Below are 19,018 nucleotides of genomic sequence, written 5' to 3' on the forward strand. Positions count from 1 at the left end.
GGCGTTGACTGCGCCTGCCCTGGGGCCTGTCTCAACTCTCGCAATTGTTACTCAATCTCCAGCTCACGCCGCCTCGCGGCCTCCTGAAATTCCAACAAGGTATCACATCTCTGAGTCTTAACAAACTGTCTGATATCAGTCTTGAGCATGCTCAGATATCAAGTCATCTGGGCCTGCTTAGAAGCAAACTCAGGGCAGAACACTGCCCTCTCAGTAAACAATCTAGTGATCTCAGTCACCGACTCTGTGCCCTGACGCAGGTCTAAGAACTCATGTGCTAGTCTCTCCCTCTCCACCCGTGGAACATAACAGGTATTGAACATGTCTCAGAACTGATCCCAAGAAATCGCAACTCACTGCTCCTCAGTGTATGATCCGGTAACCAATCTCCACCAATCCTTTGCTCCGGACTGTAATAGGTTCAGAGCACACCTCACCCTCTGGTCAGCAGAGCATGAACACGTGAAGAAACATCCCTCCACATCAGAAAACCATCTCATAACGATGATCAGATCCTAAACCCCATCGAAAGTAGGGGACTTCGTATTGTTGAAGTCCCGATACTGAAATGCATGGATAGCTCCTCCTCCTGCCGCCGTTACAGCCGATGTCGCTGCAACGACATCCATCTCAGCTAGGGCTGCATAGCGCTCGTCAAAGTACTCAACCATGACGGTCTTAATAGACCTAAACATCTCCGGTAACTGCGCCCAGAACAGCGTAGCAACCTCGTCATGCAGAATCTCACGAATCCTGACATCCAACTCATCCGTCCCCATCTAACCGATGACCTCGGGCGGTACTGATCCATCCTGACCGCCTGCTCCTGACCCCTATCCTGATCCGGATCCAGCCCCAAAACGTCTCGTAACCACCATACTGAAAATATACCAAGAAAGATATTAGATAATCCTCATAATAACTAGGAACCCTCTCCCATACTACCATCCACACCTACCCATATTTGTCTCAAGTATCATCATAATGCCCTAGTATGCACATGCATGGTGTCCACCCAACCCTCACTCCTAGTGAAGGGCTAATTGTTTCATAAATGGCCTACCGACCTCCTACAACTCACCCATGAAACTTCCACTAACCCTGCAACGCTAGTCTATGCTAGCAACACATAACGCTGGACCCTATAGACTTTTGAATATCCGATCCTACCCTAAGCCCCCAATCAAACAAGAACAGAACATATGGCCAAATCAAACATTCTCAGGCTATAAGATCTTAATTATGTATAATCATGATGCATACACTAATTAACTACAGTAATGATGTCAATCTCATATAAAGGAAACCCTAGGATAGTAGATATCACATAATCAGACAATTGTATCATGCAATTTCATGAAGATCTCTAGCCTAGTGCTAGCATGATGTTCTAACATATCACATAATAAAATAATTGTATCATATTTTGGGGTCTACTTACTTGCTCCGGCTGACAGTACACATCACATCCCCTTTATTTATTTAAAAATTCATTTGAAAATAATTTTGAAAATCTTTTCCTTGATTTAAGACTAGATTCACACGAGTGTTCCACTAATTCAATCAAACCAAGGCTCTGATACCAACTTGTAACAACGCAAATTTTACTAAAAATTTACACGTTTCAAAATCCACGCGGGTAAATAAAATTATTCAAACATCAACGTAGTTCACAAATTGTTTTCAAAATGATTTCATATCAGAGTTCCCAGAAATCCCAAATCATAAAATGTGAGGATGTGTATGTCACGCCTTTACCTTGCCATGGTCACCCGAAGTACCTGAAACAAAAATCAATAAATGTAAGCTCGAAGGCTTAGTAAGTTACCCGCAAAATACCAACACATACCACCCAGTAAAATAATAACAAACAGCATGTATAATGAGCCTTCATCATGACTGGACCGCCTCCTCAGGGCCTACAACCTATCTGGACCGTTCCCGAGCCTTCGACATGACTGGACTGCCTCATCAGGGCCTACAGCCTATCCGGATCGCTCGTCGGGCCTTCTGCCTGGTTGGACCGCCTCCTCAGGGCTTACAGCCTATCCGGACCGCCCAAAGTATGTTGGCTAACAGCACGAAGCAGGACAGCCTCAACCCAACCCCCAAACAAACAATCATGTGCACATGGATAACATATAAACAATAGGATGCATATAACAGTCAAACCGATCTAACAGATCATAAGCATAGCAATGAACCTATAACCAGAGCACCGACCTAACCGGTCACTATCATAGCATCCTAACTACCGGGATGTAAATCAGTAGGCATATCATATAATAATCCGAATACAATCCATAAAGGGCTGGCCTTGGTGCCTTAGCCTATTAATATAGTGAGGATAACTCACCTAGCAAGTAGTGCAGAACTGAACTGGGAGTCCCCTGCCGCTATTTCACCGACCACCTTGACTGCCTAAAATGATGAAAACTAAATTAGTGAGCGAAATCTCCAAAATTGCCTAAGGGTCCATATTGTCTATTTCCTAATTTGGGCCTAAGGCCCAATATCAATACACTAACCCAAGTCCATATGCACAAGCCCAAACATGGCCCAATTTCCTAATTGGGCCTAATCCTCCTAATTGGGCCTTACCATAGGACCCTATATCAGACTGGCCCTACTTCAAATATTCAGGGCCCAACAAGGCCCAAGCGCAAATAGTCTAACAGCGGCCTAACCCGAAGCCCACAAATCAAAAGTCCAAACTGAGGACGTACACGGGGCGTACTCCTCTGGTACGCTGGGCGTATGCTTGCCCGATGTTGACCGTCATCGAGGTGGTTGGCCCCGTACGCTGGGCGTACGCGGGGTTTCACCAAAACCCTAATAAGTGCTTAATGACTTAAGCACTTAAGCCCTACTTCCAGATCCATCGACCAAAATTGCTATTGAACCATAAAGTTTCGAACTTTATCACTTTGGACGTCCAGAAAGTTCCTAACACATGGTCTTAATCCATTAAGTCCTTCCTACTTCATGCATGAGACAAATATAGCTATTGGGACCTCATTTTTATTACTTAGGACTTCTTCTAAGGTCTGTAAGGACAACCCATTTCGTCCAAATCACCACATGCACCATTTTGGGACTTTTGGGACAAGAATGCTTCCATAAAGCTAAAATGACTAGATCTATAATACACAAGCATAAAGTTCCAAGATTTTTATCTCCTGTAGCTTCTAGGGCACAACACAACTTCAGATCTATAGCCTTGATCTCCTTTTCCAACTCCTTGGTGTAATGACTTCACCTTCAAAGGTTCAAAATGCACACCAACTCACACTTCACATACTAAGCTAGGGTTTGGAATGTTTTTCTAAGATATGGAGGCTGAGGATAATCAGAGGAAATGAGCCATAAGGTTGTTTATATAGCCCCCAACCCTAAATATTAGGGTTTGCACTTGACATGAGTACGCCCAGCGTACCACGGCGCATCTAGTATGCTCGACGTACTCTCATGTACGCTCAGCGTACTCCCTCCTGACTCAAAGTGGCAACTTTAGTCCTCATACTTCTCATGACCCAAATCAACCAACTCCAGGGACTCCAATTGGCAACTTATAAAAGAGGAGGGATTCAAAATGTACCTGCGGCGTTCGGGATGTTACAACTCTCCCCCACTTGACCTAGACTTCGTCCTCGAAGTCTGCTGCAACGAATAGATCCGGGTAGTGCTCTCACATTTCGGACTCCGACTACCAAGTCCACTCGGATCCCTTCCGATGCTGCCACTGCACCTTTACCAGAGGTATTTCCATGTTACGCAGAATCTTTATCTTCCTTTCCAAAATAGCAACCGGCTGCTCCACGTAGTTTAGGTGCTCGTCAACCTAAACATCATCCAACGACACTACCGCATCCTCATCCAATATGCACTTCCACAACTGAGAAACGTGAAAAGTTTTGTGAATCTGACTGAGCTCCTCCGGAAGGTCCAGTCTATAAGCAACCTTGCCAACCCTTGCAATAACTCGAAATGGTCTAATAAATCGGGGGCCTAATTTTCCCCTCTTCCTAAAGCGGATCACACCCTTCCAGGGTGAGACATTCAGGAGCACCATATCACTGACCTGAAACTCCAACTCAGATCGGCGCCGGTCAGTATAGCTCTTCTGTCGACTCTAAGCGGTCTGCAGTCGCTGTCTGATATGTTGAATCCTCTCGGTAGTTTGCAGAACTACCTCGGTTCGACCCATTATCCTGTGACCCACCTCTCCCTAACAGAATGGGGTGCGACATCTCCTCCCATACAATAGCTCATAAGGTGGGGTGCCAATGCTGGAATGAAAGTTGTTATTAAATGAGAACTCAACAAGGGGTAGGTAGGAGTCCCAGCTCCCACCGAAGTCAATAACACAGGCCCTCAACATGTCCTCAAGAGTCTGTATGGTCCGCTCACTCTGACCGTCCGTCTGCGGATGATAAGCTGTACTGAAGTGCAGTCGTGTGCCTATTTCCTCGTGGAACTTCTGCCAGAATCGGGAGGTGAACCGAACATCACGGTCTGATACGATAGAGACTGGAACCCCATGTTGTGCGACAATCTCACGGACGTATAGATCGGCCAACTTCTCGGCCGATGAGCTCTCCCGAATAGCCTGAAAGTGGGCACTCTTGGTCATTCGATCCACCATGACCCATATGGCGTCGAAACCCCTTGTCGTCTTTGGCAGCTTGGTGATAAAATCCATCGTGATCTGCTCCCATTTCCACATGGGTACCTCAAGAGGCTGCAACTTGCCATGCGGCCTCTGATGCTCAGCCTTTACCATCCTGCAGGTCAGGAACCTCTCCACATACCAAGTGATCTCTCGCTTCATGCTTGGCCACCAATAACTTAAACACAAATCCCGGTACATCTTGGTGGCCCCCGGATGAATAAAAAAGTGAGACTTATAAGCCTCCTCCAAAACAGTTTGTCTGACCCCACCAGACACCGGAACCCAGACCCGACCGCAACGGGTCAACAATCCCCTGCTATCCTGCACAAACCGGGTGTTCTCACCCTTAATCATCTCTAGTTTCTAATTCTCCCGACGCATACCCTCTGCCTGAGCTTCCCTGAGCAAGCCCACGAGTGGGGAATCCACTGATATCCTCATGCATGTCACTGAAATAGAAGGTTCGGCTGCCCAACGTACGTGAGTGTATGCCAAGCGTACTAGGGCACACCTAGTACGCTCAGCGTACTCTCATGTACACTCAGCGTACTCCCTCCTGACTCAAAGTGGCAACTTTAGTCCTCATACTTCTCATGACCCAAATCAACCAACTCTAGGGACTCCAATTGGCAACTTATAAAAGAGGAGGGATTCGAAATGTACCTGCGACATTCGGGATGTTACAGCGAGCCACTACGTTCATTGTACCCACCAGAGTACCACTAAAAGATCTGAATTATAACCAGAGTCTCTTGTAGGAAGAGCGTGACACTTGTGTATAGATCTATACGGGACTAACAATCTCGCACCTAAACTGTTAGCTACAGTTGGATCGACAGATCTGGGGTGACAGATGTCGTACCATTCCGACGTCTGAAGACATCGTACATGCTACTAGTCGTTAGCATGGTTATAATAAACACTCACAATATGTATTAATAAAACGTTTGGTTTACGAATACAATTATGTCTTCTAGTAGTTTTATTTAGATACAACTACATTACGTCATTTTCAGTACAATACAGTTTAATTTTGTGGAAACATGCATTCAAACTACACTATACTACTACAAAGTACAACAATACTTATACGTTTTGGTCTTGGAACAAACACTATCGTTTTACGAACAACGACTTACAACTCACTTTATGGAAAATATCGGATTTTCTGAAAGAACACACTATCATTTTCAAGGAAAAAAGACATACATTTCTCATACAAAATACTTATGAACTCACCAACTTAATTGTTGAAACTCTTTTCAAAACCACTTGTATTCTCAGGAAATCAGTAGACAGGTACCCACTCAGGTTTTGTGAAGACGGAGCTTAGTATTGTTACATCTTATATTTTTGTTTTATGCTTTTGGAGTCAAAGAATGATTCAACTACAATGTAAATATTAAATTATCAATACAATGTTTTGTAATACTTTGATCTCTATTATGCAATTGTTGTTATACTGTACATGACGTCATCCACCCCCGGATGTTTCCGCCGTTTACTCGGTTCGGGGTTGTGACAACTAAAAGAACCCTTATACCTACTATAACACCAAGAATAAGCAAATGTGACAATATTGTCAAATATAAGAGCTTTCTTAGGAATAGAGGAACTAAACAATAACTTATTCTTAAAACTCTAAATTTGCCACCACATAACTAGAAACACCGCTTCAAGATTCACCTTAGCATTTTTACGAAGCCGAAGACTATCAAACCAAGAAATTCAGTCCTCATGAGAAAAAAAGAATTAGACAATTAATGCCCCACCATCTCGAAACCTTCTCCAAAAGAGCCAAAGCCACCGAACAAGTGAAGAACAAATGGTTAACTGACTCCACGCCATTATCACACATAGGACACACCAATGAAGGAATGTCAAGACCCCTCTTAGAAAGATTAAGACGAGTATGCAAACAATCTTTAATTAATCTCCAAGAAAAATGTTAAGTTTTATAGGTACTAATTTAACCCACCTAGTAGCAACTGAAGCCTTAGGAAGCAATTAATCATCCACCAAGCTATGCACCCAAATCCATCTATCTGGAAAATGATTAAAGACAAGCGACTCCAAAATGGAACCAAGAGCAATAAAGTGTTCACTCTCGGATCCACCTAAAGCCAATCGACGAAACGAAAAAGATAAAGATTTGTCAACTTCTTAGCAACCGTAACCTTTTTCTAATTTTCTAACAAAAACAATCTAGGAAATCGCGAACGAAGCATATAGTCCCTTAACCAAGCATCTTCCTAAAAGAGAGAACTCTCCCCATTAGCTATCATCTTTTTACATCAAGCCAAAAGATCAACACCCTTATCCTTAAGCTGAGACATAGCAGAAATAATACCAAGCCAAGGAGAATGCCTCACCATCCAGGGGAATACGATCCAAACAACCATGAGACCCGTGAATAGCTTTAATCACTTTAACCCATAGAGCATCATTTTGAGAAAGAAACCTCCAAACCCATTTAAAAAGCATAACTCTCTTCAAAGAAAAAAAACTCTCAACTCCTAATCCACCCATGACTTTGGAAGCTAACACTTTGTCCCAACAGACCCAAGATATTTTTCTATCACCCATCTCAACACCATTAAAAAATTTCCTTTTAAAAGCTTCCATTTTTTGAAATGATGCAAACCGGAACCTTATGAAATGTTATGTAATAATTTGAAATGCCCCCCAACACAGATTTTAACAAAGTGAGATGACTACCAATAGAAAGACTTTTAACCTTCCAGCTAGACAACTGTTCAAACACCTTCAACACCAAAATAGACCAAGATTGGAGCCTAGACATCAAACCACCAACCATGACTCCAAGATAAGTGAAAGGCTATTTACTTGCGCCACAACCAATAAGCGACGTAGCTATCTCCACTTCCTGACATGAAACTCCAATCCTCAAGAGTCTACATTTATCGAGATTAATTTTAAGACCAGAAGCCAAATAGAAACAATGTAAAATTCGAACAATATGATGAAGATTAGAGTCATCCAGACTCCTATATTACATAGGAACATTTTTATCATCACATAATCTAACATATGTCACTAACTTTTACTCCTTAGATCATACATTGCTTTCCTGAGGTTGACTTGCCTTAAACTTTCAACATGTTGGGACAAAATTACAACATGTTGACATTTGTGAATTGTGAACCACTTGTGAAATGTCCACCGCTTGTGAATTTTCCACCACCATGGTTTCAGTCTCTATGTATATGTTTTTTGATTTATTTCCAGCATTTATACTTTTAGTCTCTCTCCCCCATCCTCTCTCTCTCTCTCTTGCTCTCTCTCTCTTAGTTGATGTGTCTGCAACTAAAACATAGAGTTAGACCAATTTACTTATCCATTTATACTGCCCCCATTATCAAGAGCCTAATCAATGAAAACCCTATAACATTCACGGTCCTTCAAGATTCTAAGGCCCGTTTTCTTGGAATACAATAATACACACTGTTCATTATAGTATTTTATGTTTCATTAAGAAAAACCAACAATTCCATTGTGCTCCATATTTTACAAATGTTTTTATCGCTAAACGTTAAGATTGTAGGATCTATGCAGGTTAGGGTATGTTGAATAACAAGACCTTTGTAATACATGGCCAATGTTTAGGATTGTGATTCACGTCTACCAATGTATGTAGAAGTTTCTATCTTATATACGTCGAACTTTGTTGTTAGGATAATGTTTCAAAGTTCCAACATTATATAAATTGAAGCAGAATCTATTGTTATCTATGTAATGTACATTAAATCAAAGTTTATGGTTGAAGAACTGTTACCTTTCCCTTCAAAAATGATGTTGCAAACTTTCGATGACCCTTTTAATACACTATCGAAAGTTGGAGGACTTTAAAAATCTCAATAAAGACAAATTTATGACAAATGTTAAGTGTGGATTCCTCTTCATCAATGATTATGTCTTAAATTGTGATATAACCATTCAAATCGACATCATCAAGTAATAAGGACTAAAGGTGGACAAACATAACTTTACAAACCCCGTAGACAATAAAATAAAAAAGCAAAATAAGACTGTGTCAATAATTGTTTCTATTTTTTTTTTTCAAATGATGCATTTTTATCCTTCTTACCAAATTAATCCTTCTTATTTGTTATGATCTCTCTCTCTCTCTCTCTCTCTCTCTCTCTCTATATATATATATATATATATATATATATATATATATATATATATATATATATATATATATATCAATCGAACATGTAAATAGTAGTACATATAGTGTTCAGGAAAGACGCAAAAGATCATATGATGTCAAGTTTGTAAAAATCGCGAGGTGATACTAAGTCGGTCGACTTGTGACTAGAGATTAGTCTGTCTAGTCAGTGAACCTAAATTGTTAATAAGTTAAATTATAAAAAAAATAACTAATATCGTAAGAAAGTAGGTAAACACAATTAATATCATATCAAAATAAGTTAATGACTAAGGGTGTGGGGAGTGGTCATAGCCAAACCACCGACCAACTCAGCTCTATGTAGGTATTTTAACATTCCACAACCAACCCACTAGGTTGTGAAAATGGTGTTCACCGGTGGGTTTGTAGTGAAAGAGCAAAAAGAAGGAGAGAAGGAGAGAAAATGTGAGAGAAAAAGGAAGAACCAATCAAAATGGTTGTCTTCTTCGTCTTCACCACCATTAGAAGCCACTTCACAATCAAACCACTGGTCCATGGAGAAGTGTTCACCAGTCGGTTAGTATGCCACATAAGAAACTCATGTGTGGCTTGCTTTCCACTCCTGATACAAATTTAACACTTCGTCAAATAGTTTTTATTAAAGATTAATTTTTTTAAGATGTTAAAAGTTCATCAACTTCAACAACTTCACATATTGTGTAGGTTGTACACTGCCATATTGTTTCCATACCACCTAGAAAGTAATTGAAATTTTAATCAGACACTAGTCAAAAAATTACTAACACTATATAATGGAAATATTATATACAAGGCATATATGCTAAAAAATCACTATGTACACACAATTCTCGTGAAGGTCTAATTTCACCTATATATAAGAGAGACGCTACAAAAGAATGTGCAAGTATATCATTAGAGTCTACAAATAAATAGACCATTAATAAATAAAATAATATCAACGTACTTTCAGTTTCTCATTATTTTACACTTCCGAGTTCCCACCCTTTATAACATTATATTATCAATATTTATGCCATAATATTAATAAAGTTGGCATTAAATCACAAAAATATTCCTTACGTCTAACCTCATTTTGCATTTGTTATAATTTCCTTTTTGTATCTTCCATCTTCGATTCCTTCAATTTGTTTAACATATATGAAGGGAGTAGTTTGTCATTCTCATTGTTTATGGGTATGTTTGGCACGGAGTTTTTGGAAGCGATTGAGAGCTTCTAGCTTTTAGCTTTTGACAAAATGTTCTAGTTTAAACAAAAAACTTTGTTTGACAGTATGAACGTTTAACTTTTAGTTTAAACAAAACGTTCTAAATCTAAAAGCTACTTCATGTAGCGTTTAACAAAACGCTAGTGAGTTTTTGAAATCAATTTCCATAATTACCCTTAAAAATATATTTGTATATTTATTTATTTTTAATCAATTGTCTTTTTATGTAATTTTATATATTTTAAAAGTTTTCAGCTACTTTTTCCAAACACTCATATAACAAATAAAAGCTACAGCTTTCCGCTACCAGCTACCCGCTAATCGCTTCCAAGTAACAGTTATTTTTCCCAAACACGTCGTATGTGTGTTTACTTGATTGGAATTTATTATGTTTTTTTTATAAGTACATACTCATCAAACATGAATTTAATTAACTAACTAACTGATAATAGTAATAATAATAAAATTAATTTTGAATTTAAAAAACCAAAATTAAACAAAATATTTACGTTGATGTCATGTCAAGGCCATATGGGCGTACATTGATTAGAAATTAACTTTGTGGTTCTAATTTAGCAACTTGTGAATTTTCATTGCTAAGAAAGATAAATCTCAAACCCTAATCGATTTGCTAACTAGACACCACGAACGGTTAATAAAGCTTTTAAGTTCAACTACCATTCGTAGTGTTTTTGTTTTTTTAATAACTTATATGCTTCAGTTACTTGTACCTATGCATTGACCGGTTGTACGAAAGACCATGAGACAAATGGAAGAAATTAAAGAAGTTAAAAATGGTGATAGAGGAAAACAGGGGTGACTTGAGATTGATGCTTAACTGCTACCACACTCATTTTGTCTTGTGTTTTACTGAAAGAGTCAAGAACAAGATTAATCAAAGCATGATTAAACTATAAACAAATTATACAAAAATGGTGGGTAGGGTGGGGTGACTGGGTGAGGGGTGGTGCTCTGCTAATTTTGCAAATCTCAAGGTATTCTTTTAATGTTTCTTTAATCTTTTTGTTTTTTATATTGAAATTCGCCATGAAACCTGTGCTTATTTCTTGATCACCACCCCAGTGTTCGAACCAAGCAAGAAAACCCAGAAAAAAGGAGAGGTTTTTAGAGAGAGAAAGACACAGAGGAAGTGAGAGACGCAAAGATTAAGAAAAACAAACCTCAAATGATACAAACCCAAGAAAAGTTTGCAATTTGAGGCAAATGTCGATGTTGTCGTGCCCTAAATCCGATAACCAATATCCTATTAATCTCCATTGTTTCTTCAAATCTCCTCTGGTTTTCTTCTTCATTTCTACAACTCTTTTCTTGATTCCCTGTTCCGCCGCCGCTGACGGCGTCGATGGAGGTCCTAACCAAGAAGCCGTTGTGCTTTTCACTTGGGTTCATGGTGTTAACGGTGGTGGTAACGACGGTTCTTTCTTTTCGAGTTGGACACTTTCCGGCGACACCAAAAGCCCATGCAAATGGGATTACGTTAAATGTGATTCACAAGGTTTTATTTCTGAAATCAATATTCAGTCGATACCATTGCAGCTACCATTACCGGCGAATCTTTCTTCGTTTTCCCATCTCAAAAGCCTTACGATATCCGACGCTAACATCACCGGAACTCTCTCCGACGACCTTGGTTCCTGTCGGGAGCTTGTCGCCATTGATTTAAGCTCAAACAGTCTCGTGGGTCCCATCCCGTCTTCCATTGGCAACCTTGAAAACCTCCAGGACTTGATTTTAAACTCCAACAAACTCACCGGAAAAATCCCACGCGAGCTTGGGAACTGCCGGAGCCTCAAGAATCTTCACCTGTTTGACAACCGACTCACTGGAAACATCCCACCTGAATTAGGTCAGTTACATAACCTTGAAGTCATCCGCGCCGGAGGAAACAACGACCTCGCCGGAGAAATCCCTGAAGAAATCGGAAACTGCAGAAACCTCACGTTTCTCGGCCTCGCAGACACAAGAATATCAGGTTCTCTCCCTCACTCATTAGGTAACCTCACCAAACTCGAAACACTTTCCATATACACCGCCATGCTTTCCGGTGAGCTCCCGCCGGAGCTCGGCGGCTGTTCAGAGCTTGTAAACTTGTTCTTATACGAAAACACACTTTCCGGTTCCATCGTTCCCGAGCTCGGAAAGCTCAAAAAGCTCGAAAAACTGTTACTATGGCAGAACAACTTGGTCGGATCAATCCCTGAAGAAATCGGAAACTGTACTAATTTAAAAATCTTCGACGTTTCTTTAAACTCATTATCCGGCGTTCTTCCGTCTTCCGTTGGTAATCTCGTTGAGTTAGAAGAATTCATGATTAGCAACAACAACATCTCCGGTTCAATCCCGATTGTTATTTCAAACGCCGTCAATCTCCAACAATTACAGCTGGACACCAATCAAATCTCCGGTCTGATTCCTTCCGAGATAGGAAAACTAACAAATCTCGAAGTGTTCTTCGCGTGGGATAACAATCTCGAAGGAAGCATACCTCCAAGTTTAGGAAGTTGTACAAATCTTCAAGCATTAGACCTATCGCACAATTCACTCACCGGAAGTATCCCTCCAGGGTTGTTTCAACTCCAAAACCTCACCAAATTGCTTCTAATTTCAAACGACATTTCCGGTTCAATCCCGCCAGAAATCGGGAACTCCACCGCGTTAGTCCGGTTACGATTGGGTGATAATCGAATCGCCGGCGAAATCCCGAAAGAAATCGCCGGATTAAAAAGCATAAACTTTCTTGATTTGTCCGGAAACCACCTCTCCGGGGTGGTTCCCGGTGAGCTTTCCAGTTGCACCGAGTTAGAAATGGTGGATCTTAGCAACAACACATTACAAGGCTCGTTACCGGATTCTTTATCATCATTATCAGGACTCCAAGTCCTAGATGTTTCTAGTAACCGGTTTTCCGGTCCCATTCCCGCTAGTTTCGGACGGTTGGTTTCATTAAACAAACTAATTCTTAGTAAGAATGAGTTTGCAGGAGCAATCCCTCGATCGCTCGGGCTCTGCTCAGGTCTACAATTTCTAGACCTGAGCAGTAATAAATTATCAGGCGGTATCCCGCCTGAGTTAGGAAACATTCAAGCGCTCGAGATCGCCTTGAATTTAAGCTGCAACGGGTTAACCGGGTCAATCCCGGATCAAATAGCCGCATTAAGCAAGCTTTCGATTCTTGACATGTCATACAATAATTTGGAAGGAAATTTGAATCCGCTTTCACGTCTAGATAATCTTGTTTCGTTAAATATTTCGTATAATAATTTTACGGGATATTTACCGGATAATAAGCTTTTTAGGCAGTTATCGGAAGCTGATTTAGCCGGGAATCGAGGGTTGTGTTCTTTTGGAAAAGAATCGTGTTTTTTAAACAATGTTGCAGAATCAGGAAATGGGAAAGATGAGTATAAATCAAAAAACGCAAAGAGGTTAAGACTAGCGCTTGCGTTGCTTATTACTTTGACGATTGCTATGATGATTATGGGAGTGGCTGCGGTTTTACGTGCGAGAAGGGGTTTCAAGGGTGATGATGAATCAGAGCTTGGCGAATCATGGCCATGGCAATTCACGCCTTTTCAGAAGCTAAATATTTCGGTTGACCGAATATTGAAATGCTTAGTGGACACTAATGTCATCGGGAAAGGGTGTTCTGGGGTTGTTTATCGTGCTGATATGGATAATGGTGATGTGATTGCTGTGAAGAAGCTTTGGCCATCAATGGCGGTTGATGGTGGTTATGAAGATGAGAAAGCTGCAGTTCGAGATTCGTTTTCAGCTGAAGTGAAAACATTGGGATCTGTGAGACACAAGAACATCGTTAGGTTTCTGGGTTGTTGTTGGAATAAGAAGACGAGGCTCCTTATGTATGATTATATGCCAAACGGAAGTCTTGGGAGTCTTCTTCATGAACGAATGGGGAGTTCGTTGGAGTGGGAATTGAGGTATCATATCTTGTTGGGGGCTGCTGAAGGAATTGCTTATTTGCACCATGATTGTGTTCCTCCGATTGTTCATCGAGATATTAAAGCTAATAATATTCTCATCGGTCTGGAATTTGAGCCATATATTGCAGATTTTGGTCTCGCGAAGCTTGTTGATGATGGTGATTTTGCTCGTTCTTCTAATACGATCGCTGGTTCATACGGATACATCGCTCCAGGTATACACATTTCATTCCTTCTAGTTTTACTGTTTTTTCTATGAGACATTTTCACGAACAGTTTGTGTGCATTTTCAGAATACGGGTACAGGATGAAGATCACGGAGAAGAGCGATGTTTATAGCTACGGAGTAGTGATGCTGGAAGTTTTAACAGGGAAACAGCCGATTGACCCAACGATACCAGATGGATTACACGTCGTGGATTGGGTGAAACAGAGAAAAGGATGGATCGAAGTACTTGATCGGAGCTTACTATCTCGTTCGGAATCCGAGATTGAAGAAATGATGCAAGCATTAGGCGTTGCATTACTCTGCGTGAACTCCTTGCCGGAAGAACGACCAACGATGAAAGATGTCGCGGCAATGTTGAGGGAAATTAAGCATGAAAGAGAAGAGTATGCAAAAGTTGACGCTCTTTTGAAGGGTTCACCGGAAAAACCCGCCACCGGAAGTAAGGCGGAAGGAGGAGTTCCGGCAACGTCATCGTCATCGGCTGCTGCTGTTGCTGGTGGTGGGATGAGAAGTAACGCGAGTAGCTTCTCTGGTTCTTCGTTGCTTTACTCGTCGTCTTCTAGAGTCGCCTACAAGTGAATAAAATAGATTCTTGATTTGGGTGTGTGATGTTTCGGAATTTTTTAGATATGGTAATTTAATTATCTTTGGTGTTGAGTTTAATGGAGATTTGAATGGGTTTAGTTGTAAATTAAGAAATATGGGACGTGTGTTGTAAGTAGAAGAAATTTTGAGCCTGTTTTGGCTTATGAACCTTCTTCATAACTAGTAGAATAATGACCACTTTTTGGCATTTGGATTTTAAGTTATACGTATCTGTTTGAATTTTGTTTGTTTTAGAGTTAGAAAAAAAAAAGTTGAATGAAAAAATACCAAAAATGTATATGTAATACTTCGAAACAACTATCTTTTAGAAAATTTATCATGATCACCTATTTGGCAAAGAAAAATTGACTTGCCAAAACCATTGGTTTAAATATTTTTCTCAAAAACAAACGGAAAGTAGCGATACGGTAGGAGTATCGTTACAAAGTACATGTAGACATATAATTCAAGTTAGGAGCTATTTGGTAGCATCTGAAGTATTCATATCTGGATGATGCAGAGACCTGAATGATGTAGAGGCTCTGTATGAATTTGTATCTGAATGATAAGTTGATGTTTGGTCAGACATCTAAATGTCTGTCTCTTAATAGTGAAAATGACCATTTTAACCCTCTGAACTATTTGTTACTGTTTGGTTAGATATCTGAACGACTATGTTAAACAATACTAAATTTATAAACAATTTTAAATAAAATACAAAATGTCATACAAAACCCAAATCAAACAATAAACAAAATCCAAATTGATCAACTACAATTGTATTTTGTTTTCAATCCTTCAGCTATATTCTTCCACGACTTTGCTTTCAAATTACTCCATTCACATCCGTAAGTTGTAATTTCATTAATATAAGCTTGAAGAAAATGTCTTTCCCACACCTTCTATTTGTTTACTGTTTACGGTTAACTCAGACCTTTTTTAGTGCCATTTGTTACATGTCTAGTATTGACAATCCAACAAGAACATGTTTCATCAATTTTGAACTTTTTATTGGTAGCAACAAAATCCAACAACAACAAAGCAACACAAATTAAGCAAAAATCTTAAGATAAAGCAACAAAAATCTATTATCCACACAATAACATAGCAGAATTCGGAGTTCACATAGCAAATTTTGGAGTTCACACAAAAACAAAGGAATACAGCAGCAAAAATCATAAGATAGAGCAGCAAACGACGAAATAGATTTCACAAAAATTTCAGCAGCAAGAACAAAACTTAGCAAGAATAGATCAAACACAAGATAACATATTTTAGGGCTTGAAAAAAATCGATTTCACACAAATCGATCAGGCGCACAAGAAAACAGCACAGCGAGACAGAGGAGGGACTTACCAGCAAAGGGGAGGCGGAGATAGTGCAACGCTCCGGCGGTCCGATGGCAAGGAGGGAATCAATGAACGTTGTCGATGGGAGAAGCGGGGGAAGAAAAAAAGAAACAGACGTTGTTTTCTTTAGGGCTGAAGGGTATCAGATGGAAACTTTTTCATCCAGACTTGTAACTACATCTGACCGATCAAGACCATTTTCTCTTATGTCTGACCGATTAAGATGTTCAAAAAGCATCAACCAAACGCTTTGAATCTGAACGATCCATAGTCAACCTCTTTATGATATGATTAAGAGGCCAAACAAAGAGCCCCTTACTTTTATTTCCTTTATGATTAATCTAGTTAAACAAAAAAAAATTGAACATTATCCGTAGTCTTTATTGGGAGCACTTAACATTCTTGAACATAAAGGCATCGTATGTTTTTTTTAATCAAAAATTCATTAAGCATACGAATCATGGTTGTCAAAATTGCGATTTTGATCGTAGGATCGTACGATCCTAGGTATGAAAAACGAATCGTATATGAGATAGGATCGCAGGCCGGATCGTAAGATCATAGTTAGGATTGTAGGATCGGGATCCGATGCGATCCTACCTTCCCTAGATTTTTTTTGTTTTGCAAATGAAATTTTTTTAACACTCTTTCTCTTTTACTCTTTACCAATTTATCGTTTATCATTTTATGTTGTAACTTATAACTAATATTTTGAAGTTTTTGTAATTTTTGAACGAAAAATTAAATGATTAAATATTTTTCATGTTTTAAAATTATAAATTATACATATGTTTTATTTTGTGGAATCTTAGGATCCTGATCTCTATCTTACGATCCCGAGCTTGCAAACCCAAAAATTATCCTAAGTTGGATCCCGATCTTGACAACCTTGCTGCGGACCACCTCTGCAATCCTCTGCAGCAGAATATGTGGACCAAACGACTACAGACTGTAATAAGAAGCATGTTTGTTTTTTAACATTTGCATACTGTTGCAGATATTAAAAAATTATAATAAACTGGTTTAAATACCGAAAATAGTTTTTTAATACCGAAAATTTAATAATGTATGACATTACAGCATGATTTTATGATATTTCAACAAAAAATAATTATACTTCAGCAAAAAAATTATCATTATTCAATATAAAAAACGAAAAAAATATGAGCAAGAATAAACAAAAAAACGAAAAGAAGAAGATGAAACAAGAATTCAACAAGATTTTAGCAACATATAATCAAGATTCATCAAGATTTTAGCAAGAAAAAAAAGAGGTTGAAAGAGGCAATACAATTGCTGCCCCAAACAGAACACGCGCAACAACTTTTTACTCTGAAGACTTCTTAAAAACAAACAACTATGATATGAAAAGTATTGTGCGTGTGCTACGCCGCGCAACAATAATAGATCCGAATAGGTTTTTTACACAAAAAAAAAAAAAACCAACACCTAAATTATTTTTAGTGTTCTAAAATCAGTTACACCGTTAAGTAAACCAAAGCATGTTTAAGGTTAATGCCTCTATCTCTAAGATTAAAGTCATTAAGCATGTTAAATAGTTCCACCATGCTGTCCAGATCTTGCGATAAGATGGTACTTCATGAAGGGTTTTGTTGCATAAAATAAATAGTTTTTCGACAAAATTGCAAAAGTGCTCCCTATGGTTGGCAAAATTTTGTAATTTTGGTACAAAACAAAATGTTGGTGCACCACTGGTCCAATTTTAGATATCTTGTGTGATTTTGGTCCATATAGTTGGCATTTTTAAGTGTTTTTAGTCCTGACCCAACCTGAAATGACGAATATGCCCTTTGATAATTCTTTTTTGTTTATTTTTAACTTTTTATTACTATTTTCATTAAAAAAATAAAAAGAAAATAACACCACCCTCTCTCTCTCTCTCTCGTATCTGACTTCATACAACATGACAACCTACTCCCTCAAGTTCTTGATTCATCGACGATCAGTGACTACCGACCCTCCTCTGCCTTGCTCCAGTCACACTCCACCACTTCGTACTGCCCAACACCACCTACTGCCGCCACTATTTTAGTCAACCAAGCCCAACCCTGAACATCTCCACCACCATCCATCGTTGCTACTATTTCTCTTCCTCGTCAATCACCATTGAACTGGAAAAATGGAAGCAACAAAACTGTTGTGCAACCACTACTCGCCGCCGTTGTTGTGGTGGGCAGTCCCCACCATCAACGGTGCCACCCCTCATATACCTCACCTCCTCCATTCAAGCACCACTGCCGAAAGCCCTCCCTTGCACGACTATTGTTGCTTACATTACTCCTTCGGATCTGCCTTCCGACCATCCACTTTGTAAATCACTACTTAAACATCTTGTTTGTTAACATCTTATTTGTGATTCCGATTCCAAGAACTAATTAACCCCGTTTCGGCTTTCCCCAAATCCATATAGACCCATCGATTCTTGTTTGTGATTCCTATTCCAAGACAAAGATGGAGAAATCGATGGTGTTCATATGGGAGTGGTTTTTGGTGGTGATTTTCAGTCGAGAGTAGGGGGTATAAGGTGGTGGTCGGACTTTCATCAATAGTGGCAAAATAAAAAGGTGAAGATGGTGGTGGTGGGTGGAGATGGCAGCTCTGTTGCTTTCGTCTTCCTATTCCGACGAGTTTAACCAGACGGAAGGAGGGGGAAAGGTTTGTGATTGGTGGGTTGATCAGCTATGGAAGGAGGGTAAATTGGTGGTGGTGGCGGTGATGTTCTGGTGGTCCCTGGTGGTTTTCGGTGGCACAACTCTAAGACTGGAGGAAGGTAATAGATGGTGATGTTTTAAGGGTG

General features: G+C 39.6%; 1 protein-coding gene across 1 annotated transcript; it reads left to right on the forward strand.

Moving 5' to 3' along the window:
- Positions 1–10,881: 10,881 nt before the first annotated feature.
- Positions 10,882–15,071, forward strand: LOC145095342 (Leucine-rich repeat receptor-like protein kinase family protein). The gene is made up of 2 exons (XM_079033243.1): positions 10,882–14,252; positions 14,331–15,071. Exons 1-2 carry the CDS (start codon positions 11,300–11,302, stop codon positions 14,843–14,845), a joined length of 3,468 nt encoding a protein of 1,155 aa, XP_078889369.1. The 5' UTR covers positions 10,882–11,299; the 3' UTR covers positions 14,846–15,071.
- The last annotated feature ends 3,947 nt before the right edge of the window (positions 15,072–19,018 follow it).

Source organism: Lactuca serriola, chromosome 1 (genome assembly GCF_051521515.1).
Source record: "Lactuca serriola cultivar US96UC23 chromosome 1, Lser_US96UC23_V15, whole genome shotgun sequence".
Taxonomy (NCBI): Eukaryota; Viridiplantae; Streptophyta; class Magnoliopsida; order Asterales; family Asteraceae; genus Lactuca; species Lactuca serriola.